At 37.7% G+C, this 24463-nt stretch overlaps 1 protein-coding gene and 1 pseudogene across 1 annotated transcript; both read right to left on the reverse strand.

The window, feature by feature from the left end:
* Positions 1-55: 55 nt before the first annotated feature.
* Positions 56-24063, reverse strand: LOC114538536 (annotated as a pseudogene).
* On the reverse strand, positions 15653-16733 carry LOC114538511 (TNFAIP3-interacting protein 1-like). The gene has a single exon (XM_028559687.1). It carries the CDS (start codon positions 16624-16626, stop codon positions 15796-15798), a length of 831 nt encoding a protein of 276 aa, XP_028415488.1. The 5' UTR covers positions 16627-16733; the 3' UTR covers positions 15653-15795.
* Positions 24064-24463: the final 400 nt, after the last annotated feature.

Raw genomic sequence — 24463 nt, forward strand, 5'->3', positions numbered from 1 at the left:
TGCTGGAACAATCCAAGGGCAGAAAACGTCAAGAGTTATCGATAGGGTTACTAAGAGAAAGTAAAAATGTTTACTTACGACAGAACTTTCATCTCAGACATATATCTGCCTGTCAAGAAGAATTAATCCAGTGTTCCTAAAAACGATAAAAGAAATAGGCGTGAAATTTGTGTAAAACTTTTGTTACTAATCGTCATGGATTAATTGTAGGTCTTTGAAAGAAAGCAAGGAAAATAATTATAGATTTAAAAAATGGCAAATAAAATGGTTATGATATCATAAATAGGAGAAGGCGTTTGTTTGGTACAATTGTTAAAATCATTTCAGTGATATGCTATGATCCAGTATAACCGGCAAATAAACTCGACGACAAGATCTCTGATCAAGAAGATAATTTAAATGAAAGATTCAAATTTAATCGTGTAGTGTAGTGTAAAACAAACGTTTCGATCACCTAAATAAACCTAATATCAACTGCGATGAGAAAATCCTATTGTCCTTAGGTAAATAAGATGAGAGGTAATGAAAAGTTTGAAGCTGAAGTTTGAAACAAGTTGGTTTAGAAGAGGAAGTCTAGGAAAGACATAGTGTTGGTCTCATGATACAAACTTAGTCTAGTTTAATGGTATGTACCGGAACAACTAGTTTGTAAGAATTTAACCAATCACTTTCTATAAATAGTAAAACACTGACTATTATTCCTTTACTAATCCCAGATGGGAAGGTAATATGATTTCAACGTGTATACATTGTTTCAAAAAATCACTTCTGACACATAGTCTACAATCGTTCAAATGCTGATTACTATCAGGTCAGACGAAAATGCGACTGAACTATTATAATTTGCATTCGGCTCACAATTAAAGTCCAATTCTCGATAACTCTTGTCAAATCGCATCAATTTTGACTATGTTCAACAAGGCAGCATGCGCAAGCAAGACTTTCAACTTGTATCAAATTGGATCAATTACATGCATCTTCATGTGACGCCGGCAAGCTTGAGTTAGGAATGATATAATATTTTGAAACCACTCAATGCATGTATGCACTAAACTTAATCCCTTGAAGAACAGAAAAAAAAGAAACCCTAATCAGACAGAGGGAATATTGCGCTAGCGAAAAGTGGTATTTCAAAGTGAAGAATCAAAGGTACTCGGCCTCAATTCTAGAAATATCGGTGACCTTTCATTTTAGGCACACAGTAATCTCAGGAGAACTGCTCCATGCTATAAGACAATTAACCTTCTGAAAATGCCGGAACAGCAAAGAATAGTCTTGAAGTATTTTTTCTATTATAGTTTGGAAAAGGCCAGAGAAAGAAGGTTGGGGCCTACTGTGTTAGAACGGCTAAGATAATAGTCTATTCGTCACCAAAAGAAGATTCAACTTCCTCTAAGGAACAAAGAAATAAATAAATTTGTGTCGCCTCATACCAATAACTGCAATACCTCTTTGTTCGGAAAACAAATGATCGGAAACTCAATATAAAAATCATTAAGGAAATTGGAGTATAATTTGCCTTCTAGATCTGTCAAGTGTCTCAACACACGTGCGAGAACCCACCATGAACTGTCATCTCACTAGCTTCTTCCACAAGCACGTCACGCAGGGTCTGAAAGCTCCCGCAGAAAAATATTATATTTCTAGATGGTTTCATTTGCCTAAATTTAACGTAAATCACATCTGGTGTTCTATATCTAGATTGGAAAAACACATTCGATGAACGCAAAATTCACAGCAGCAGAATCATCATAGAGCATTCTAGATTTAAAACGTGCACGGTCATGAATTTTAAATATATCACATACAATACGATATATAATTACAACAATTAATGTAGATTTTGCGGAGCTGACACAAAAGACATGCAATAATGATAATTTTGGGTCTTTGTGTTTGCAAGCGCTGACGTGTGTGGCCGCGAATGACGGAATTCTGTGGGTGATGAACACGACTCTTGCAAGTTTGAAGGATGTAAAATACACAGAGACGGAGGATGTTGCGTAAAATATAAAAGCGATTTACGTAATTGCAAAAATGCGCCGCGTCAGTTTGTCCGGCTAAGGCCGGTTGTATCAAGCCCGTTTAGCTTAAACGATGGATAAGTCAAAATTAAATAACACTCTTACATCTCTCTTGAATGAGTCACCTTGAATATTATGTACTGCATATGTAGTTGTAAACAGTGTCTTTGTATTAAGGTTAAAAACATTTAGTTTGGTTCTTGAATAAAGCGATAGACTTGCTTTCTATTTTGAACTTAACTATACCGTTTAAGCTAAACGGGCTTGATACAACCGGCCCCTGGTGAAGTGATGCAAGGTTAGAACCAGTGCCAGTCAAGGTGGAGAGATCTGTTCAAGGAAACGAGGATTGTGGTTCAATTCATCGTAAAGGAAGAAATCTGCTTGGCCTTGGGGAAGGAAGTTCTGTTTAAACAAGCAAACCCCACGCTATAAATCACGAGATTGACATGTTTAGGAAGACATATCGCCCACATGATTTCCCTAACTCTTGAACGAGAGCACAAGCAAAAGGAAGCAGCAAAGGTCTGAATATAATGCTGCAGCCTGCATGAAACTTAAAACCTAAAAACGTCCTCGCTGACTATTTCATTACGGGCAGGAACTGCATGCGCAGTTTGTCGACTTGATATCATAACTATACATAAGCATATCCTACGTTTTCCTCAAAAGGATTCTTTTCACAAGCCTTCTTTCAGAAATGGTTCAGAATCCTGAACACGGAAGGTCATTCAGAGTTTGTCGAGTACTCTTGAATATATACACAAGTAAAGATCACGAGTGACCCACAATGTCAAAAACAACCGACCACGCACTCTATAGACACATTGAAAACTCCAGACTATAATAGCGTCAACAGTTTAAACGTGAGTGCTTGCATGGTAGACAAGCACTTTAGATAGGTCAATGAAACCAAGTAATCTTATAGTTTGCTTTGGTTAAATGAATAACATGATAAGCTAAAGATTTTTTCGCATTTTCATATTGTAAAAGAGCGGTTTACATTGTACTTAAAAAATGAATATTGGACTTTCAAGATGAAGACGGATTCGACAAAATATATGTGTATCCGCGATGGTGATTTAAATTGCGTGAAGCATTAGATAGCAAAGATTAACCTAACCATGCACCATGTTGTGGTACTTATACGAAATTTTCGTATCTCGAGGGTAAAATACACACAATATGATCCCGCTTTATTGAATCTGGCAAAACAAAACAAAACAAGCAATTATAATATTTCATCGACTTTTCGAGATGTTTCTCTCAAGCACATTGCCACCTGTCATTATTAAGCCGTTCCTGCCGGTATTCCTTTGAAAACGCTCTCCGCCAAGGATCGTCTTTGTCTTATTGTGTTCCGCAGAAGTTTTATAGCTGCAAGGGTCTGCCAATGATTAAGGCCGACATCAATAATTTATATAATGCCTGAAGTAATATTGAATAAAAACACTTTCCTATACCCTGGCTGCATGAATATATGATAAAAACTTGATTTGTTTTCAAGAGAAGATGGTCATAATCTTATCTCTGTGCCAACCAACTAAAGCCTAAGTAATCTCCATTCAATATATAATATCAAACTCCGGTTTGATATATTTTCAGTTAGCGACTAGAACGATTAAGCAAAAGAAAAAGAAACGGATAATTTAAATATACAAATAGGCTACAATACTATTATTTGAAATTCTTATCAACAGATGGCATTTACTCCTATAGAGCTTCCCAGTACAAGACTAACTAAACTAAATGATTTGGTTTGATTGTAAAAGTCCTTGCAACTTAAATATCCGAGCAAATATCAATATTCGGTGTATTTGTTTCTTTAAGAGCGCATTGACGAACGTTGTACATCTAACCCACAAATATTTAGGCTACTATCGACAATTTCAAAGTATGCACTACAAATTATGCTAGAAATTTCCTAAACGAAACATGATTGTTTGAAACGTCTCCTTTTAGGACTGTACATTCTCATCTATCCGTAGCATGAACAAAAACACAGACAATTATTGGTAAACACAACTTGAAAGGTCAGCAAGGTCTACGGAGTAAAGTGGGTGCTTATTGATTCCTTTTTTTAATATTTTTAAAGCAGTATTGTTGAGAGTGATTGAGAGAGAAACCGTGATCATCGCTTAGCAACAATGCTTCATGAATCTTGTAGACATGTTTTTGGAAAATAAGAAGATGATGTTGGTCTGATATAGCTCGCGTGCATAGTTATAGTGCCAATGGCATTGAACAATATTCAACAAAGATATTGGAAAACAGAACGTACCAGACACTGTCAGTGCATGATTTATTAGACCAAACAGGGATAAAACTTTTATTAGACGCTTAGACGAAACAGAGAACATTGTGAAAAATGCACGGCAAAAATCAAACATCAGCCCCTTCGATTCCAGAACACTGCTCTTAATTTCTTTAATTTCCAATACAGCTGTTACTGCATTGGCTATACTGACTTGTTTTGATGCCCACATCAGAGAGAACATCCATTAGGAGTGAAATGGATCCGACAACATGTAAAAAAGACCTTTTATGAGTTTATATTATACGATGGAATTATTGAAGTTGACCGACAATAAGAAAGAGACTCCATATATAAAAGCAGAATGTACCAGAACACTCAAGCTAGCCATGCATGTCAAACCATTTGAAGTACTAAGAAAGCCAAGGAAATCCGTCAGATAGTTCCCTTGTAGGAAAGCAACCTCGTTATGACGGTTTTTTGGATGAAAAGATGAGATGCTTCAGCCTTAGTCTGTTGCAAAACAACAAACATGACCTGCATACGCATGCACGTGTAGCGTCTCTCTCTCACTTTTTACCACAAAAGGAAGCGACTCGATCGGAGAACGTTCTGCATGTTCTAATTAACGCTTCTAATGGTAGTGATTATCGAAGATTATTGAAGGTCCATCTTGGAGAACAGGCATTTCGAGATGTGTGCTGACGTCAGTGTTTGCTGTTGACAACCGTGCGATCCCATGGGCTGTATGACGCACTATATACAAACACTAAAATTTGGTATGAACCAGCTTGAAGCAATAATTGCAGTAGTTCTGGCATTGTCTAGACGGGAAGGGGTGATGGAAGCTCAAAGAACAGCTAACCCTCACTAACCTTGATACAATATTGAACAACTATTCTAGAAAACACCATTACTTGCGGGCAATTTAATAAAATATCCGAAAAAACATATGCTCCGTCAGCGCCGAAAAACAACATCTTCCAAACCCAAGCCAAGAGCAGCTCTGCATGGGTTTGAAGAGCTTTAGAATCAGACAAAAATATTATGATTTGTGGTGATATTTTCACTACATTTCAGGGCCATGCATTGACAGACTAGAATGAACTATTTACAAGCTTTTATATTCTTTGATAAACACACCACTTTGACTGTTTACTGTCAAACTTGTCGTCATGTTTTAAAGCTTAAATTTCGAGTTTACGATTAAGATATCATTTCCTTCGTGTTTTTTTCTTATACATTCTTCTAGAGTACATCGGAGTAAATAAGCTTTTTATCAAGTGCATGTATAAAAATATTTGCTTCGTTTTAAAAAAAAGTCTTAAACTATATATAAAGCCCTTAGGAATGTTACGTACACAACGTGCGCTGACGCAAAATTAACCGCAATCCTTAAATTAGCCACCTTCGGCTAACCTCAAATACGCCCACATTGCCCACGATTTCCACCCGTTAAATTGCGGGTGGTAAAACGTAGCTCCGGTCAGTTCATTTCCAGGCAAGTCTGCGAGCACGGCTGGAAGTGGGTCCGAAGTCAGAACTCCGGTCCCCTATATATAGCATATTCTTTTGCATGACTTTAGTTAACCGATGAGGGTATATGAAACAGAATATGAAACAGAAAACTCTTGACTAAGTTCAGAAAACAGAACACATGTCAACGCCCATTTTGCAATCGAAAGGTTTAGCAACGTCAATAGCTCATTAAAGACGACATTTCCGAACTCGTTACTTAGTCTAACGTACTTAGTCTACACGCATTAAAAACAAAGAACAAGCTGCTAACATATGCAAATAAATATACAAAACTTACCACAAATTTCTTAGCTAGTGTCAAGCACCCGGTTTTGGTTCAGGAGTCGCCTGTGGAAAGATGGACAAGAAACATATTTTAGACAGTTTGCATATGTCGTGAAAGGAATGTCGAAGAAACTTATTTTAGACAGTTAATTATCTCATTATGTTTATATCAAATCCTTTGTAGGAATATCCATAGTGCTGTCTGGTTGAATGCATGTATATCTTTGCGAATCGGAGGAGAAATAACTACAACTGACTGTTATGGTCCTGCCATTCTTGCATGAGGTTGTTTCATATATTTAATATTTTACCACCACTCGAGTCAGTAGACCGTATAAGTTACCATTGCGTTTACCCTTTATGTAGTTAAATGCATCACATAAAAAAAAATTATGTTCAAAAAATCGTAGTTTTTATGCTGTCCTGAGCAAGCGATTAGTTTGAATTTTTTTTGCAATTCAATTGATCAATCAACATTGAGTTTGTACTGCATAGGGCTTTTCAGTCCAATTTTCAACACCGACAAGATGACAGGCTGTCTTAATCGAATGTTCTAAAATAGCCGACTCGAGGAGAAAATAGTTTCAGTACGAAAAAACAAGCGTATGACGGTATGTTGATGTAGGAGAGACAAATGAGAGCAACACATTCATTATCTGGGAACACAAATTATCTGAAACGTCTAGATGTTACACTGATATAGTCTATACTCGAGTACGTTCTTTAAAACATAGGTGCCAGCTTATTGCAGTCTGAAGTGTCTTTACCCAACAAAATGGCCGGGAAACTTCGAGAAAACAGACACTCAAACGTAGTCGGACTAATCCTAAAGTTTTTCATTATTATATTAATAAGGCGGCCTCAGACATGAGTTCATAAACTGTCATATAAGATATATATCAACATCTTCATATAAAAATGAAGAACACTTGATATTCTTCACTAAAATAGATCATTCTCAAGATATGGGTACTATCTCAATAATTATTAGAGCTTTCGAGAACTCGTAAACACAGAGATAAATGAATGATATCAAGACGATTCGAGCCGACTACAATCTATATTCTGACATTTTGTGTTTTCAAATCTATCATTTAATTTGTCGTGGTGTGGAAAACGTGAAAAAATTATATTATATGACAGAAACAAAGATAGAAAGATCTAGCCTAGGAAAGGAAGTTTTTATCAATTGAAAGAGAGCTTTTATACTCATTGCTCCAGGAAACACGCGTGTATGTAATTCACAGGATGATAGCAGAGAGGGAACTCCATCTTTTAAGATTAAATTTTGTATTAGAAAACGACATATTCGCATTTCGCTGCCCGGCACCGCGCATTACCTTGATATAATCATGCTTTGATTGAGCAATAAATCGCTCGAATCCAGCCATAAAATGCATGCAACTGGTAAAAAATTGTATCCTATACTGTAAGTCTCAGTATTCAATCAATGGGCATAGCGAATATTACAGAAAATGAATATATCTCGAGTGAATATAAAAAGATCATCTTCAAGGTAAATCTGGTTTGGGGAGTTTACCAAACCAAATCCTAAGATGAAACAAAAAATCATTCACAGCTTCGAGCGTGGGTCTAAATCTCGTATATATCAATTAAAGAGGTCCATTTTAGCAAAGGAATCAAGAATGCTCATTTCTGAATACGATACCTTCCTTGATATCCTTATAACAATAAGGAATAATAATAATACCGTGTGATTAACAACATATGGAAGGCCTGAACGTCCTGTCACCGGTTAGACTATTTAAGCGTAGTTAGTCAAGCACCCTTGGTGTCCTCGACAAGACACTAAATTATACCACACATCCTTTTAGAGTAAAAATAACAACGAGTGTTCTGGAACGGGATTCATTATTTGGAGCCGAAGATTCAAAATTACTTTCTGAGTGCGAATAATTGTGGCTCCGGATGTTTGACAGTAATGTGATGAAAAAAAAATTAGGAGCTGAATTATTTTGGGGGGGGTGTAAGATATTAATCTTCGCGGCTTACGCTTTCTATTGTATTTTTTTTTAAAATTGTCGGTTAGTAATGATTTCTAAAAATGTGATGTATTCTGCAGATAAATAAACATTTCGTGAAAGCATTGATTCACGAGTTTCCTTCATCAGTGTTACAGTGTACATGTTGTCTGGACCTGTTGAGCTGATTAACTTCAATGAAGATTTGAGATAAATGGATTATGCACACTTTACTTTGGGAAAATCTTATGTCTTTATGATGTTGGGAAACCACGATTCCTATATAGCTTTTGCTACACAATAATGCATGGAAATATTAGTCAAAGAGTCGTCGCTAATCGTGTATACATATTAGCTTATTGCATTGAATAATCAGACTTATATATAGACATGTTTTTTGTATAAGGAGTTAACACTGTAAGCTGTGAGCAATATTAAATCTTATTTGAGCCCTGAATAGTAGCTTTTAAGTGTGGAATATTTTGAAAACATGACAATACCAAGTAACATATTACTCATGCTTTAACAACAAATCCTCCATTTTAAAATTAAACACTTCAACGAACGTTCTAGAGGAAGATATAGTGGCATCTGCATGCATTTCTGGTTAATCATGGCTGGAGGGTATATGTTGTATACACGAATGCCCAAAATATTGGTACCAGAGAGGTTGAAAGAAACTTGCTTTTCCTATCATCGTTGAAATATTTTCGCATATCACGAAATCCTTCATACACGGAATCTGCATGTGAACTGTCAATACCATGAATACCGCAGTGCTATAATTGGTACGGTACTTTAAACCGTTAAGTCAAGTTCTACCCACTGCTTTACAAAAATCACGATAACTTAGATCGTATTAGTAAAACACACATTACTGTCTTGCATGGCCAGGCTAATGGTTGATACTTCTTCTTTAAAAAAGGGTGAAAAATCCAAGGGAATAATATCTCGATGGATTCATGGATGCTGCTGCATGATTGTAAATAGAGATATTTTGACAAATAGTCGACAAATAGTGCATTGACAAGATACAATGAAAGTGATATATATATTTTTTCTCGATAACTAATCTCTTAGATATACAGACAGAAAGTTCTGGGGCCGGTTGTTGGAAAGGCGTTTATAACTTAAATTATGGATAAGATCAAAATGGAAAGCAAAATTATCTATTTATTGAAAAATTGAGCTGAAATATTTCGATATAAATAGTTTAATTGTCGAGGAAAGTACATAGTAAATGCATAAGATACAAGTTCAGGCATTCACAAGATCTATTAGAGTATTTTTAAACTTGGGCTTATCCGCCGTTTAAGTTAAACGCCTTTCGAGCAACCGGTCTCCGGTGTAAATACTCGGGGTCACGACACATGCAATGATCATTTATTGGCAACAACACACAGCACGGAGTAAAGATGAATTCTTGTAATACAAACTTATTTTACATCAACATCATAACAAAACTTATATAAACCCGTACGAAACTGGTCTCGTTTCTACCACGATTATGTCAACAATAACAACATTCATTCTTGAATAGAGAGAATCATGCTTTGTACGTGGACGAAAGAAAGCAATTATAATGAATTAAATACGTTTAATAAACAGTTTTATTCATAAGGTGAGGTGCAAGTTACAATCACAGTAGAAATTTCCACGCTACTTAATTTATGTTACATAACTGTGTCATCATCAACGTGCAATTACGAACAATTTCTAACTATATATATATGCGTTTCGCTAGTTCTGTGGGACGTAATTGAAGAGGGTAATGATGCTAGTGCATTCTTTTAAGTGCATAAATAAAATTGGATAAATTTGTAGGATAAAGATAATTTCCCCGCTACAACACGCAAAGCTGGGCATTTGGACGCCTGGAGAGTTTATGAATGAGACTGTTGTATCAGAGCAAATTGTTTAACAGTTTCATTTTGCATCAAAAGCACAGGCAGGGTGTTAGAAGAAAATAAGGCAACATTTTATTTACACATGGTTTACCAACTCGCGCCGGGAAAGCGAAGCGACATGCAGCTATGATCATTCCGATCGCGTAAAATACCAAATCAAATATTTTATAATTGTTCCTACAAACATTATTGTATTATATCTTTCACCAACCATTGACAATATTCAATTGAGCAAACAATCCAAGGAATATTCCGGAATGGTGTGATTTCCTTTTTCGATTAGTGCCCTTGCATGTTCAAAGTGAATTCAAGCTGCGCGTGTCTATTATTAATACTAAATAAAACTCTAACTTTGCACGGCTAAATTTGGGCTTAACGAAGTGGAAATTATGAATGAATGCACCTAAGATCTTAACGAGAAATAAATACCTATGTTTAAAAATATTATAAACACAGTGTGACTATAGACTTAGATAACACATTATTACACCAAATCATGCAATTTACGAGTCAATATAGTCATTAAATGATTCTTATATAATCTTAATCTTTTTATAATGTGTTGTGCCACAAGGTTTAGTAGACTCACAGTCTTGAACAAGACACACCAAACCAATCTCTCTCGTAAATTGTGAGCACAGAGTGCTATAGTCAAGTCATGGTTAGGATACCAATGCAAGGGTAAAATTTACCATCATGAAGAACGTCAGTCGGCGATGATTATCAATCTGGTAGAATCTTACTGAGGTGTTCTTTCTGCCGCTCGTCTAATTCCATTGGGAAGTTGACGCTAAACTCTACAAGAAGATCACCCCGGGTTCCGCCCCCTCTCGGCATTCCCTTCCCGGTGATTTGTTTCCTAGTGCCGTGACATACAACGTCCTGGGTACTAAGAGACAGCGATTCTCCATTCAGCAGGGGAATATTAATCGTGCACCCTGTCAACGATTCTCTCAGAGTAATCTCAACCCTGTATATCAAATTATTTTCATCGTCGCGAGTGAAACGGGGGTGAGGACGCTCGCGTATCACGAAAATAACATCGCCGGGAATGATACCCGGTTTTATGTCCCCGGCGGAAGGCACTACGATCTTCGTCCCATCTTTAGAGCCGGCAGGTACGTCCATTTTCACGATCTTTTCAACGGTGCGGGCGATGCTAAAATCATCGTTAAAAACTTTCGCTGCGATTTTCATTTTTTTTGTACATCCACGAGAGAGTTCCTCAAGGCTCAGGAATATTTCGTGGACCACGGGTTTGTCACGACATTGAGGGCCACGTTGGTACCTTCGTGACTGGGATTCCATCTTGCAGTGGTACTGGTATTCAAAACGTGCGCTCTCGTGTCCTTCATTGGCAAATGGCAATGATGTTCCAACAGAAACCGTAACAACAACCAGAGTGTTGGCTGGTAGAAGGACGCCTGGAGTAACACAACCCTATGTGACACACGCCCGCTTGTCTGCAGAGATTTGTCGAATAAGGCAAATTAGGAAGTGTTTTTCTTTGCAGCACAATTGACGAATAAACTAGGGTGTTTAAAATACCATTGAGTTAAACGTTCAGGTCTTTTTCATAGACAATTGCTTTCTTGACTGCACGCTTCAGATTTGGCACTGCTTCGGGTCTCAGTACAAAACACGAGAATAAGTTCAGGGTTTGAGAGCAATTCCAGGCAAGTTCTACAGGGGGAACGTATATGCACGCGACGAAGTGACGCGTGGTAAGTCTCTGCTCTCCCTAAATCCTCGTAGAGCAAGCGAAAAATTATAATCACCGGAGATTCGAAAATCTGCGGTTACGCTGGGATGAAGATTGCGTTGATAGAGTATGCAGATCAGAAATATGCTGTCGACTGAAGCACTGCCTCAGTGATAGCCCTGTGAACCAGTCCTTGATGCGTGCTGATTGCGCTGTCCTCCCTCTTTCAACAAAAAAAGGAACAACGTCAAGAATCCCTTTAAATTGTAGAATGATCTCTCCGTGTCAAATCTGCAGCAGTTGTGTTCCGTGCGAGATTCTGTCTCTTTCTGCAGTCGCGTGAGACTCGATAATCTAGAAAAATCCTTCCCTTTAGCAAGACTCCGCGCGGTGTAGAAGCGACCAGAATATGAATATGAAAAAACCCTCCGGAATACACTTAATGGACTACGGAAACCCGGTCGGCTATTCACACCATCAGAGGCCTTGCACGAACATCGGTATAAGACCGTATCTTTAAATGATGCCTGACCGTAGCACCGAATTGTCACCGATACAGTTTGTATAAACGAGCAAAACCAATACAAAATCTGTCAAATTTCGATCTCTTTTAAGGCAGTATTGCGGTAAATCTTCGTTATAATTATTCTTCACATACGTAAACAATTGTCAGTATTAACTTCTCCTTCGTCACAGTACAGCGACACTCCACGATCGCGTCAACGCACAAATCCCAAAATTCGTTTGGTGTGAAAAGGCAAAAAAACAGCCGACGTTTAAAACAATATTACGAGCGTACTTTTTGTTGCTTTGGGCAAAGTCAAAATACGCGACCATCTGCGGTATTGTGTTGTTTGAGCCGAAGATCAAATGGAACATTCTGGAAAACGTACAGGACACTTCCGTGAGAATTCGGTCAACATGGAAACTAGTTTAATTAAACCGACGATATGCGCCAGTGCTTCGATATAATTCGTGTTTCATTCAGTACGCTCAACTAAATGATCTTAACTACTCTTTAGCTAGCAGAACATTATACTAAAACTTTTATTTCAGTCTGTGTATATATACAGTCAACATCTTAACTGATTTAAAAAGTCAGTGATGTTAAATTGGATTTCGTGGCAGAGCCCCCAGTGGCGGTTATCACTTGTCAATAAAACACAGTATTGTCTCACTGGCAAAGTAAAAACCGCAGTCCACATCGGAAAATATTCGAAGAAAGTTTAGCGGGCCACACACAATTCACTCACACACACTCTTGTATGTCTAATACCGGACATTGGGTAAAATGTAGGAAAGGCAAAGATAAAAATACTCTTTTGAAGTACATTATTATCAGCTTTCCGGAAGAACATAAAGAGTTCTGGAGGACTGGAACATTGTTTAATCAAGCAACAAGTTCAGTTTTAATTTAAATTTGTTGCAGAGTTTCTATCTCATTACAAGCATAATGAAAGCGCACTCCAAATCGTCGGCATTGCATGTTTCTTTTGATTCGGTTATAATTAAACTTTTCAGCCATTAGTTTTATTAAAATTGCTTCTGGCTACCGGTTGGCTTTCTCCATTCAATAATAACTGGAGCGGGCGGAAATTACAACCAAATATGAACGAACGATGCAGGAAGGCAATTATCAATTGTAAACAGAAAATATGGTGCTATTTGCTGCGGAACAGCTTGCACTAGAGCCCGCCTCACAACAAACTATTATATTTTCACTTCGTAGGTATGAAACTGCCGCTCAATATCCACTCAAGCTTCGCCTTGGTCAATATCCGATATATTCGAGTTTTGATCCGAAAAATCTTTCACTAGTAACTTCGTTGAGTTTCGCAAGACAATATTAGCGCTTATTATAGCAGACGATGATGCTAGAAGTCATTGGCAAAGAAAATGTGATAAGAAATAAACTCGTGTAGAGAATATATATGGGCAGATACGATGGGTGTGGCCAGCCAAAAAAGGCATGCAAGCATATAGAAACGAGGCTATGTGGTCGACAGCAAATAAAGCTATTAATTATTTAGCTGATCACCGCAAATCTGAGAATTTTCTATGTCAGTATGAAGTAACACATTTGAAAAACGTACAGTAAGGCATCACATTGGCTGCGTCATTATGACATCACATTTCGCAATGTCATCATGACGTACTTCACCAGTTCACCTATCAAACTGCTGACAAGTCATAATGACGCAGAGATTTAACCTAGTACCCAGGGATCCACGCTCCAAGAGCTCTCCAGCTGTTGATTGTATTCATTACGTCATAGCACGACACACCTATAATCCCATGCAGACATGCTGGTTGTTTCAGAGTATCTTGTTGGTAATACCCGGAAGGTCTAAATCAGGAATGCCGGACACGGAAAGGGCAGACCTCCCCCTTAAGTCCATCCGCGTCACCCCCGCCTGAAGTGATCGATAATCGTCAATGCGACTACAATCTCTTAGAAAAGACATCACCGCATGAGACGGAACAGGGCGATATACGAATATTATAGTAGAGAAACCACAGTTCCGTTTCGGAAGACCAGACTACGGTCTTTCAGGGTGAATCGATTGAAATGAAAACAACAACAGATGATTGATACAATAACAATACCCAGAACTATCGACCAGAGTATTTTTAACCTTTTCTCGGAGGAGTTGAAATGTATACAATACTGCCCAAAATGTATTGTAGGGGCAACGATTGTTGAATTTTATCGATTTCTCATCAACGAAAAACCCTCTCAGATATTCAAAACGTGGCTAGGAATGTTATATAACAAGCTCTAGCAATGAGACCTAATAAACGTGCCACAAGACACGCTCTCTTACAGTCAATAATAGGAAGTTTAGCAGTGACTACGTGTAGGAAGCACGTCATTTTCACCATAGGCAGCTAGTGTAGGCAGCCCGGTCAATGCAACCAGGTGCGATTTCATTTTGCTTACGCCATCTGACGAATCTGGTATTCGCTCGGCTTTTGCCTACGACGACTTCGCGAGTTTTGCACAATGGCGTGAGCAAACAACAACCCGCTGAAAGGTGATGAAACTCGTAGTCACTGCAGAAAGATCCTAGTAAAATGCTCCTGCGTGGTTCTACAATTACATGAACCTTTGTTGACCTTGCGCGTGCGTAGTAATGTGGTAGGCCTGACAGAGTGCATGGGGCTACGTGACTGTTGTCACGACTGCTCTGCTACAACGCACGTTCCTGCAGTGAAAGACGTAAACACGGAAGTAGATGATTTAAAAAATATATATTACTACGTTACCTTGTATAGCCTTGCTCGGTGAATGAAAACACACCCCGCACGATCTAAATAAATGAATAATAGTGTTAAAATAATAGTAAAAACTATACCACAGAATAGGGAAGAAATAGTTAAGGCGTGCACGAGCCATTAAAACGTTTTGAAATTTCAAGGACTTGTAGAAAATTAAATAATTGTAGGTTGAGAATACGACTGTTTTAATGTTGTAAGAAAGACAGCGTTTAGCATTTGCTTACGTTAAATATCAAACTCCTCCTTTAGATAAAATCACGTTGACAAGGAAGTTAGATACAAGGTCAAGGAAGAGAGTAAACCGAAAGGTATCAAGAACAATGATTATCGACCGTTGTACATCCTACGAGTCTTCACAGCAAAAACCAACTCAAGGCCACGTCGCACTGCACACAAACAACAGGCCAGAAATAAATCATTTTCAAATCAACCTTTGAATCATCGAAACCCGGCAATATTCACAAAGAAAAGGGAACGTTAGAATTACATGAAAAACTCGAAAGCGGATGACAAAACATCAGGGATGCGTTGTCATTCCTAAAAAAGAACTACATTTCTCGTATAAGAAATCTAAAAGTGCGTTGAACTTACATATAACACTTACATACAAAACAGCTCAATTCCCAAAATACTTTTATTTATTTAATATTCTTTTGTAAATATATTATTTTTATATATATATATACATCAATGCTTATTTTATAAAATTAAATATATTGAGTATGACTATGTCAATAAATACATATATAATTTACTTTAAATTTGGCCGTATATCAAATCCCGTTATTTAGTTGAATTAAAGTCAATGCCAGTTGACTTCAGATATTTTGATTTTGTCAACCATTTAGGCTCTTAGTTCGTCAACCTCAACTTCCCCTCCGTAAAAAAAAGAGGTTGGAGGAGGATTCCGGGGGAGGATACCTCTTCTTTGTTGTTCTGTCCTCCATCTGTGATCAACTTGATTGTATGGATAGACGTATTGCACCTGATGACGGGGGGAGGTTCCCGCTCGTTCACTGAGATATCCATTCTCGGACCAACCTCCTCTGCGAGCTTCTTCACGATCTTTGCAAGCATCGAGTTCTGCAGTTAATTTTCTGATGATTTCCTCAGCATCTTCCAGTTTGCGTTTAAATTTCTCCTTTTCTTCGTTCAAATGTTCTCTGTCTTCTCTTTCCTTCTCAAAATCTTCCTTGTAAACGATCACTTGCGATTTCAAGATCTCACATTGCTCTTCCGAGAGACCACCGCCATTAGCCTGTTGCGTATACAAAGCTCCAGCTAATCTCGCTAGTTCACTCTCCAAAGGTCCTTGGCGCTTTTCAAGTTCATTAATTCGTATCTTCAATTCTTTTTCCTCATCTTCCAGTAACCTTTTCTCCCCTTGAAGCATATCAAATCTCATATGAAGTTCCTCATAATCCTTCTTCCAGCCATGATTTATTTTAACCAAAGCCTCAAATCTCTCTTTATATCCTTTATCGTCCCCGGTCGTACCCGAGTGTTCACCGGTACAACTCGATTTGCTATTTCGCAACGATGATTTAAGCTCCTCGTTTTCTTGCTTCAAATCAGTAATCATTTTTGCTAATCGTTCGTTAACCTTTACTGAGGCATCAAACTTTTCTTTAAACTCTTTGCATTTGCAAATTTCATTTTTATTTTCGTTACTCATAACAATTTGCAAATCTGTGTGTATTTTCTATTCGTCAGTTCCTTATTACGTTTATTTCCGAACACTACACGAGTTCAAGTCGTTACTAATGCTCGTAACATCTCGCGTGCGTGTATATATGCACTTTGGTTGCCCAATAATAAAATGACATCATTGGCTAATTGCGTCGCCCACGAAAATTCCAGATTGACGTCAGAGAGGCTTACCGCTGGGTCGTCATAACAAAGCGCTACTCAGTTTGATCCAGCGCGAAGATTAAGCAATCATTGAATATTATAGTAAATCGATAGTATTATTTCCTTAAAGCTCGGCTTTTTAGATTGTAGCACTTTACTCAAATCAGTTTCGATATGCTGTCTCCGTCTGTATAATAAATAGGGTAATTCCTAAATGCTTATATCGAAAAAAGCGAATATTCTTTCCCACATAGTAAAATCAATAAGTATTCATATACAAGTTCAAATATGGTAACAAAAGACTAAAATGCTGAGAGGTTGTGAGTATATACATTAAAGGCTAAAGCACTTCGTCACAAAACTTTCAAAACGATAGCTTATCTCGAAATCGAAAAATATCGATGTATTTTCCGTGAAGTTTATCCAATCAACACACGCTGCAACTCGTCTATAAGCAGGTCAAGATACCTCTCCTTCCTCAAGGGTTTTTTTCTGCAGATATTCACAAACGCGCTTGTCGAGCGTCATCAAAGAAAATATAGCAAATGTTTAGTTCTAAAATGAATGGAGGGCAATTGTAGAAAATATAGCTAGTGTTATCTTTGTGGCGTTTTTTAGTAACATTAGAGAAATGGTCAGGTGTGATTACGAGCATGTCTCTAATTATAAATCTTCAAATGTTGTCTATTAAATTGAATTGAGTCGATTCGAGTTCCCTTGCATGATTAAAAAGTTACACCACAAACCAGAGGGTTTTTTAAGCAAGATCTAATCGTGAAACCGCCAATGACGAGAGTGTCTTTCCCCATGAAATGATGGGAATTAACCATGCAGTAGACCCTACTTATCTCAGTGTTCTTGCGGTGATTTTTGTGTAGATAATATTTCTCTGATTCATTCTCTATATCAGTCTGCCATCATTGATTTCAACTAAGTTAGAGGCTAAGAACTTTACCTTATGGTAACTGGTAACTATACAGCTTATTTTAGTTTTCTTTGCCAGTGTGGGGGACCGATTATTAGAAGTATATGGGGGAGGTGGAATACATCTGTCTCATGTAATTTTCCTTGGAGATTATCATTTATCATTAGCCCACACAGATTGACAACATTTGATTTGGAATAAATATTTGAAACTGCTTAAATTTCGCGCATTTCGCCCACTGTCAACGAGACTCCCACTTCGATTGTTACAACTAGTCCTGATGGCCTCAGAAGCTTCTATAACAAAAGAACCTTCAGCTTACTATCTGGAAGCAAAGCATTCTCAAGAGTTCTCAAGAATCCTTTATCTCATCGACGTTAGAATATTTAGAATATTTGGAAGTTCGAACATTCTTAATTTTATCCAGGGGTATCTTTATCCAGGGAGTCTTATCAGTCTTTTATATATGATATATCTTTTCTTTAAGCGGATCAGTCCTCGAGATGATTTGCCATGATATGGAGATATATATTCTTTGGCATAATAAAGGCGCCATGCAAGTGTGTTCATTTTGTTTGGTTTTTGACACTCGGAAAAGGATTGATGTAAAACCTGGGCAGGTCTTCCTTTACGGGAACATAAAGAAGTGAACATTTCCCATCGTGAGCACTGAGCAAACGTGGAAATTCATATCCGTTATTGCCATTTTCTGTTTGATACAAGAGAATGCCATAACTGCATTTGGTACTTCAAAAATTAAAACCTAATATGGGTACTTCATGAAGCAAAAGTGAGATGAAATCATTGTCTCAAATAGAGCCGTGGTACTGATCTCTAAATTCAACTGAGGTTCTCACGATACAAGATACAAAGGCGAAGAGATTTTTACCAATTTTGGTCATGTCTACAGGAGGTCGCGTGTCGCTGGCGGAACCCGCACTTGCGGGCAATTACATTGTAATAAGCATCCTCATGCTAGAAATTTGTAGACTATTTTTTACATTTTTTTTCAATATCTTTTAAACTGAAAATTGGCTGCTGCCAGGCAACCCGTCAATATTGGCTTTTATACAAATATAACAGCATTAATTATTTCACAGTTAATTGCATAGAATGAGATGACGTCAGTAGCTCGGGTGTGTTTCTTCCAGAACCTTCTTCGTGCAAAAAAAAATATGACAAAAATGCCGCACTTTGAATAAATAAGAAGCGGTTGTATTTTATTCGTTAGTTTGAATGATCATTATACTGTCTTCCTTCTTAGTCGCACGAATTTTGAAATATTTTACATGTTCCTCAATTTTACCTGCAAACATTTTAAGAACTGTTGCAGTCTGTCTGGGTCTGATGTGTCTACAGTACTCCCGTGACTACGAAGTAAGGTCTGGGCATAACAATCATCACCTAATTGTATTGAGGGTAAAGTCCATAATACGATTATGTCACACAATGTTTTATATATATATGCAATAAGGAGAACAAAAATAGCCTTGTGTAAAATCATAGAGCGTCAGGGAGGCCCGGTATTGCAACCTCAATCGAAACTGTTGACTGGGAAAAACCAGAGCGCTAGAAGACAAGCTACGTTTTGTAACTGTGGTTTGCTGTACGATATATTGAACTAGAAAGAGGATGTAAACAATAGCGGGTCTACCAAATACAAAGGCCTAAATATGGAATATAGTTTCCATTTATAGGAAATTCATGCAGATTTTGACCAGCTGTGCACAGCACGGTGCTGTGTAAAAAATATTGCTTATAAAAAATAATGCTTCTTAGTTCTTTCTACGAAACGTTTGCCTATAACCAAGCCCACATTACATTGCATGATTGTAATTTGTACATCAGACCACTTCAAACGAGGCACCAAAAACGAGACAGCACTATTTCGCAATTATTGCAACACACAGCAACCCCCTTGGTTTATTGACATACTGTGTAATCCATTGTTGAATGAATTGCATGCGTGGGTTTATTTCAGCAGGTCATTGTGATTTTGTAAATATCGGGGAATTTCAACATATCTCTCAAGTTACGTATAAAATCAAAGTTGTGCAACAAAGGGTTTGGCCTTCAGATCCTCCCGCAAATAAAAAGAACTTGTCCTAATCTTAACCAAACTGTACAGTTTACATACACTGTGTCAACATTAGCCATGCATATAGTTCTTAAAACCTTCGATGCAGGCCTTTGTGCGACGTAATTTCAGAGTTGTGACGTTCTGGTATAAGTCACACTTGTAGGAAACATATATTCTTATTTCATGCAAATAGAACCACCGCATGACCATATCTCTGAGATAATGGTTTGTTAGTGCAGGTTGGTATAGTGTCTTTGAGATAATATAGCAAGATTTGAAGAAATCATCTCTCGCTGTTATCTACATCTGATCCATCACTACATATGGAAACTAATTCTTTATAAAATATATCTTCTACTTCGACGTTTTAACTAAGACTCTTTGTCAGTAATGTAGCAAGTCCTTTGCCATCAAATATCTCTTTGTTTTCTCTACAGTCAAGACTATACGAGCTATACGAAAGCAACACGGAAATAGCGCGCTTTCAAACTGAAAATACGTAGTGCCCGATTACGAAAATGAAGCATCAATGCATGCTGATGAGAGATTCAGCTTGTTTATTCTGGCATGCATCATTCATAGGAATCGAAATTGAAAATTGAGTAGAAATATTCCTATAAATTGTAGCGAGCTGAGTTCAAAATATCTCCAAACATTGGACGCACTCATGGATGATAAAAAATTCCAAAAGAAATAATTCATAAAATTCCATCTTAAAAATAGTATTTTGAAATATTTCAAATATTGCCTCACGGAATTCTTAATGGTTCCGCTTCCCAGGAACCTTCCGCTTTCCGTCGTCGTAGAAAATTTACAAAATGAATTGGCGTAAGGAAATGTAGACAGTGGAGGAAGTTTGATATTGTATCATTCACATATTGTATGTTAAAATCTTCCCGACTTTGTTACAAAGCACTCGTACGAGGCTACGAGTCGTATCGAAAGTCATCTAGAGAGTTCGTTAATTCATAAGGTAATTCTAGTTTAAATTTAACACAAAGAAATGAAGAGATAAAAAAATAGCAAAGGTAAGGGCAAAGCCAATATTTAAACTTGTGTCTTTAATTAAGAGATTCTAGCGCCGTGCGGCCTTCTACGCGTTTTTTAAGCTATTTCCGTATACCCTCGTCGGCTCGACCCAGCCCTTCGTTCGGTTCCCCTCGATCACAAGAATGCAAGGCGCGCTAAGGAGGACTAGGGACTAGCCAGCCCTCGATGACTACGTGTACAAGTTCGCCAAATTTACGCCTTATTTGCTTACGCTATCATGCCAAAACCACTGCAAAACTCGTGATCGTTCAGTTGTTTGAATACGATTCAAAAGCCCAACAACTAATAAGTGTTTCGTCAGATGGCGTGAGCAAATAGTGGTCGTACCATTGTCGATGCTGAAGCTTTCTGAACATTGGTATCCAAACCCTAACGATAGCCTTGCAGTAGCAGTCAGATTTAAGAGCCGTGTTTTCGTAGTAAACTAACGTGTTTCCCTGGTGATGAGCTAAAATTATACTACCTGTACATGGCCCACGTGCGAAACCTCGCTTCGATTGATAAACAAAGTAGTCGTATCAAGCCCCTAGCAACCGCTGTCAGTAACTCGTGGGCGTGTGAAAGAGGTCTTTGAAAATTACCGCTTTGCTTTTAACCTCAACTATAAACAGCTACGCAGATGACACTAGTTAAAAATAAACGAAAGCTAACGAAGGAGTGTGCATCTGCATGTTCATAGATTTATAGGTGGTGGTGATTGCCAAAAAGCCCACACAAACCGCAGACTCTGTAGTACCGTGATTGAATTAATGTTTAAAAATAAATACATAATAACCGTAAGGCTGACTTTCGAAAGGCTCATGGCAGATCTATTGAGGGTTTTGTAAAAAGATATAATTATTAGACTTACAGTTTAGCTGATATCACGCTCTTTCTCTCTCTTTTTTTATGAAGGATCAGTTTCGGTTTCCTGATGAAATTCAAGCATTCTGAAAAGGCAGAGGGTGGAATGAGGAAATAGAATTTATTATGAATTATGATTATCTTCAATTCAAGTTAAATCTCGCTGCTTAATCTAAAGGCCAGGTTACACCGTGCAATTTTTCTTGCAACTTGCAATGGAATTCTACTTTTAGGACATGTAAATTAGTGAAGAGCTCTCAAAATGTTACTGTAAGAAACGCCATGGAGTGTAATAAAGACAAAAGTTTGGTAATTGCCAAATTTACATCTCTGAAAAGAAGAATTGCATTGCAAGTTGCAAGAAATAGCACGGTGTAACATGGCCTTTACTTAGAAATATAGTCGATGCATACGAAGAATTAGAGGTAAAAGAATAAGAGTTTCAGCGGGGAAAAATTCCTATTCAATGACCCCCATATGTGAAATAGAGATTCATATATAGTTGTTCAAATATAACCAGGAAGCAGCGTGGCAACGTCTTCAAACAACTTATCATCAAATGTGGCATAACAACTGCCTAAAATAGACGAGAACACTTCTCGACGTTTCGACTTGAGGGCCTTCGTCAGGAGAGTTAGTATGATTCTCGTGACGAAGAGTATGATCTTACAGGAGAGTTTATAGTATGACCTTACTAACTCTCCTGACGAAGGCCCTCAAGTCGGAAAGTCGAGCAGTGTTCTTGTCTATTTTAGGCAGTTGTTATACCACATTTGATGCTATAAGTTTGAAGAGCCCATGATAGATTTTAATGATGGCCAAAGATAGATTTATTCAGGCATTGATTTGTTTTCTTATGCTTGTTGTCAGACATCTAAGAAAATCAAGTGGTCTGAGTGAGACTGGGTTCATGACCTTCTGTCCATCAATCAATGACGGTTTGAATTCCTGAAATGAGATCTGAAGGTGGGCAGCTCATTACGAACAGCAGAAACAGCGCTTCAACGCAGAAACACGATCTTACTATGTGGGCTATAAAATGACCTTGAATATTCTTGATAAAAATATTTCGTAAAAAACGGAAATCCCCCGCTGGGTAATTTATATATAATGACTGCTTTCAACCGACGCATCTCAAATACGTTGGTTCAGTGATATGACTGACTTGCCACCATCAGAAAGCCGAATGTTATCGATATTCTCAGTCGGACAGTCGCTCTTACGCGATTTCATGCGGTTTATGGTCATTAAAAAGACAAACAAGAGAGAGTATGACACTATAGATCATTGCACTCTTGTTTTCATAAACCTTAGTTATTTATTAGAAAAGTGTTACAGATCGCCAAATGCTGGAAATGGCGAAAATTCTAGGCGCTGATTTATGGTTTTATTGTTTATTATATCAGAATATAATTGGCAAAGCCAGTGTAGACTTTGTCTTTGTAGACAAGCAAAGAAAAGTAGCATATACTGACCATTCCACTAATGGTTTTTGTCTATAGAGCACGAATTTGAACTTCTACTGAGACTGCTATTTTTGGTTATATATTGCCTAAATCCTGTAAGTCATTGATTTGTGGTTTCGTTCATGATAAGTAACCAAATCACTGGAGACGAGTGACTGTAGTTCTAGACAGTCTCAAGACTGACTCGAGACAGACTGTAAGTCATTCTACTGAGAGTTCGTAGTCTTTGTGGTTTCGTTCAATAAGTAACCAAATCATTGCACTGACTGCAGACAACGAGTCACTTGTAGATCAAGAGAGACTTAAGACAGACTCAAGACAGACTGTAAATCATTCTATATACTGACAGTTTGTAGTCGTATATAGCACGATATGTATTTAACTACATGTACTAGAAAGATTACTAACATTTATGCTTAAAATCATTAGGTCAGTAAACAAAATTTTCATAAACATCTTACTGTGCACCTTTTTATTTTAAATCGTACCCAGTCAGGCGATCAGTGCGAAAGACAAGCGAGCGCGAGGGGGTGCATGGTTAGTCACTGATCTTGATATACCGATTCATTTACTCAAAACATTCAAGTATGATTCAACTGGAAAATTAAGTACATTATTACAGCATACTGCGGCCTAGTTTGATTAATCTTTCATTTTTTTTCTTACCCGTACCTGTGTTGAAACGTTTAGCAGATTCTTATTTCATTATTCTGCATTCTTACGACGTTCAAGCTTGTCTCCGGGATGTGAAATCACATGAGAAACACAAGACCCAAACTAAACCTAAATTTTTCTTTCAGTCGAAGAGCCATTCGACTACCACGACTATACGAGATTCTTCATTTTCGCGTTCTCAGAGACTGCGGAGTCGGGGGGCTAGGGGGCTTTAGCCCCCCTTCCCTCTCCTGCAGCTCTCAAAACAGAGCACGTCTATATTACTGCCATAACTGACATTACTTCATATTACTAGGCATATTTCCTATTGGTTGCGGTAAAAAATAGTGTAGGTAATTACAGGAAATTAAAAAACATGGCCAAATCCATTTGCTATCCAAACTTGTTTTGGATTGCAAATGATTTGGATTACTTGCTTGATTGTTGTGACCACTCACATTTCGGAATTTCCACCCGCGCAGAATCCTCGAAATGTGGAATTTTCGAAGCGCGACGCAATTAGACAAATGATGTCATTTTATTATTGGGAAACCAAAGTGCATATATACACCGCACGCGAGATGTTACGAGCATTAGTAACGACTTGAACTCTGTAGGGTTTGGAAATAAACGTAATAAGGAA

This window comes from Dendronephthya gigantea, unplaced genomic scaffold (assembly GCF_004324835.1).
Source record: "Dendronephthya gigantea isolate DGI-Jeju-01 unplaced genomic scaffold, DenGig_1.0 000002F, whole genome shotgun sequence".
Lineage (NCBI taxonomy): Eukaryota > Metazoa > Cnidaria > Anthozoa > Malacalcyonacea > Nephtheidae > Dendronephthya > Dendronephthya gigantea.

Coding starts and splice junctions, on each gene's coding strand:
- LOC114538511 (XM_028559687.1), bottom strand. CDS start 16,626: ATGAGTAACGAAAATAAAAATGAAATTTGCAAATGCAAAGAGTTTAAA.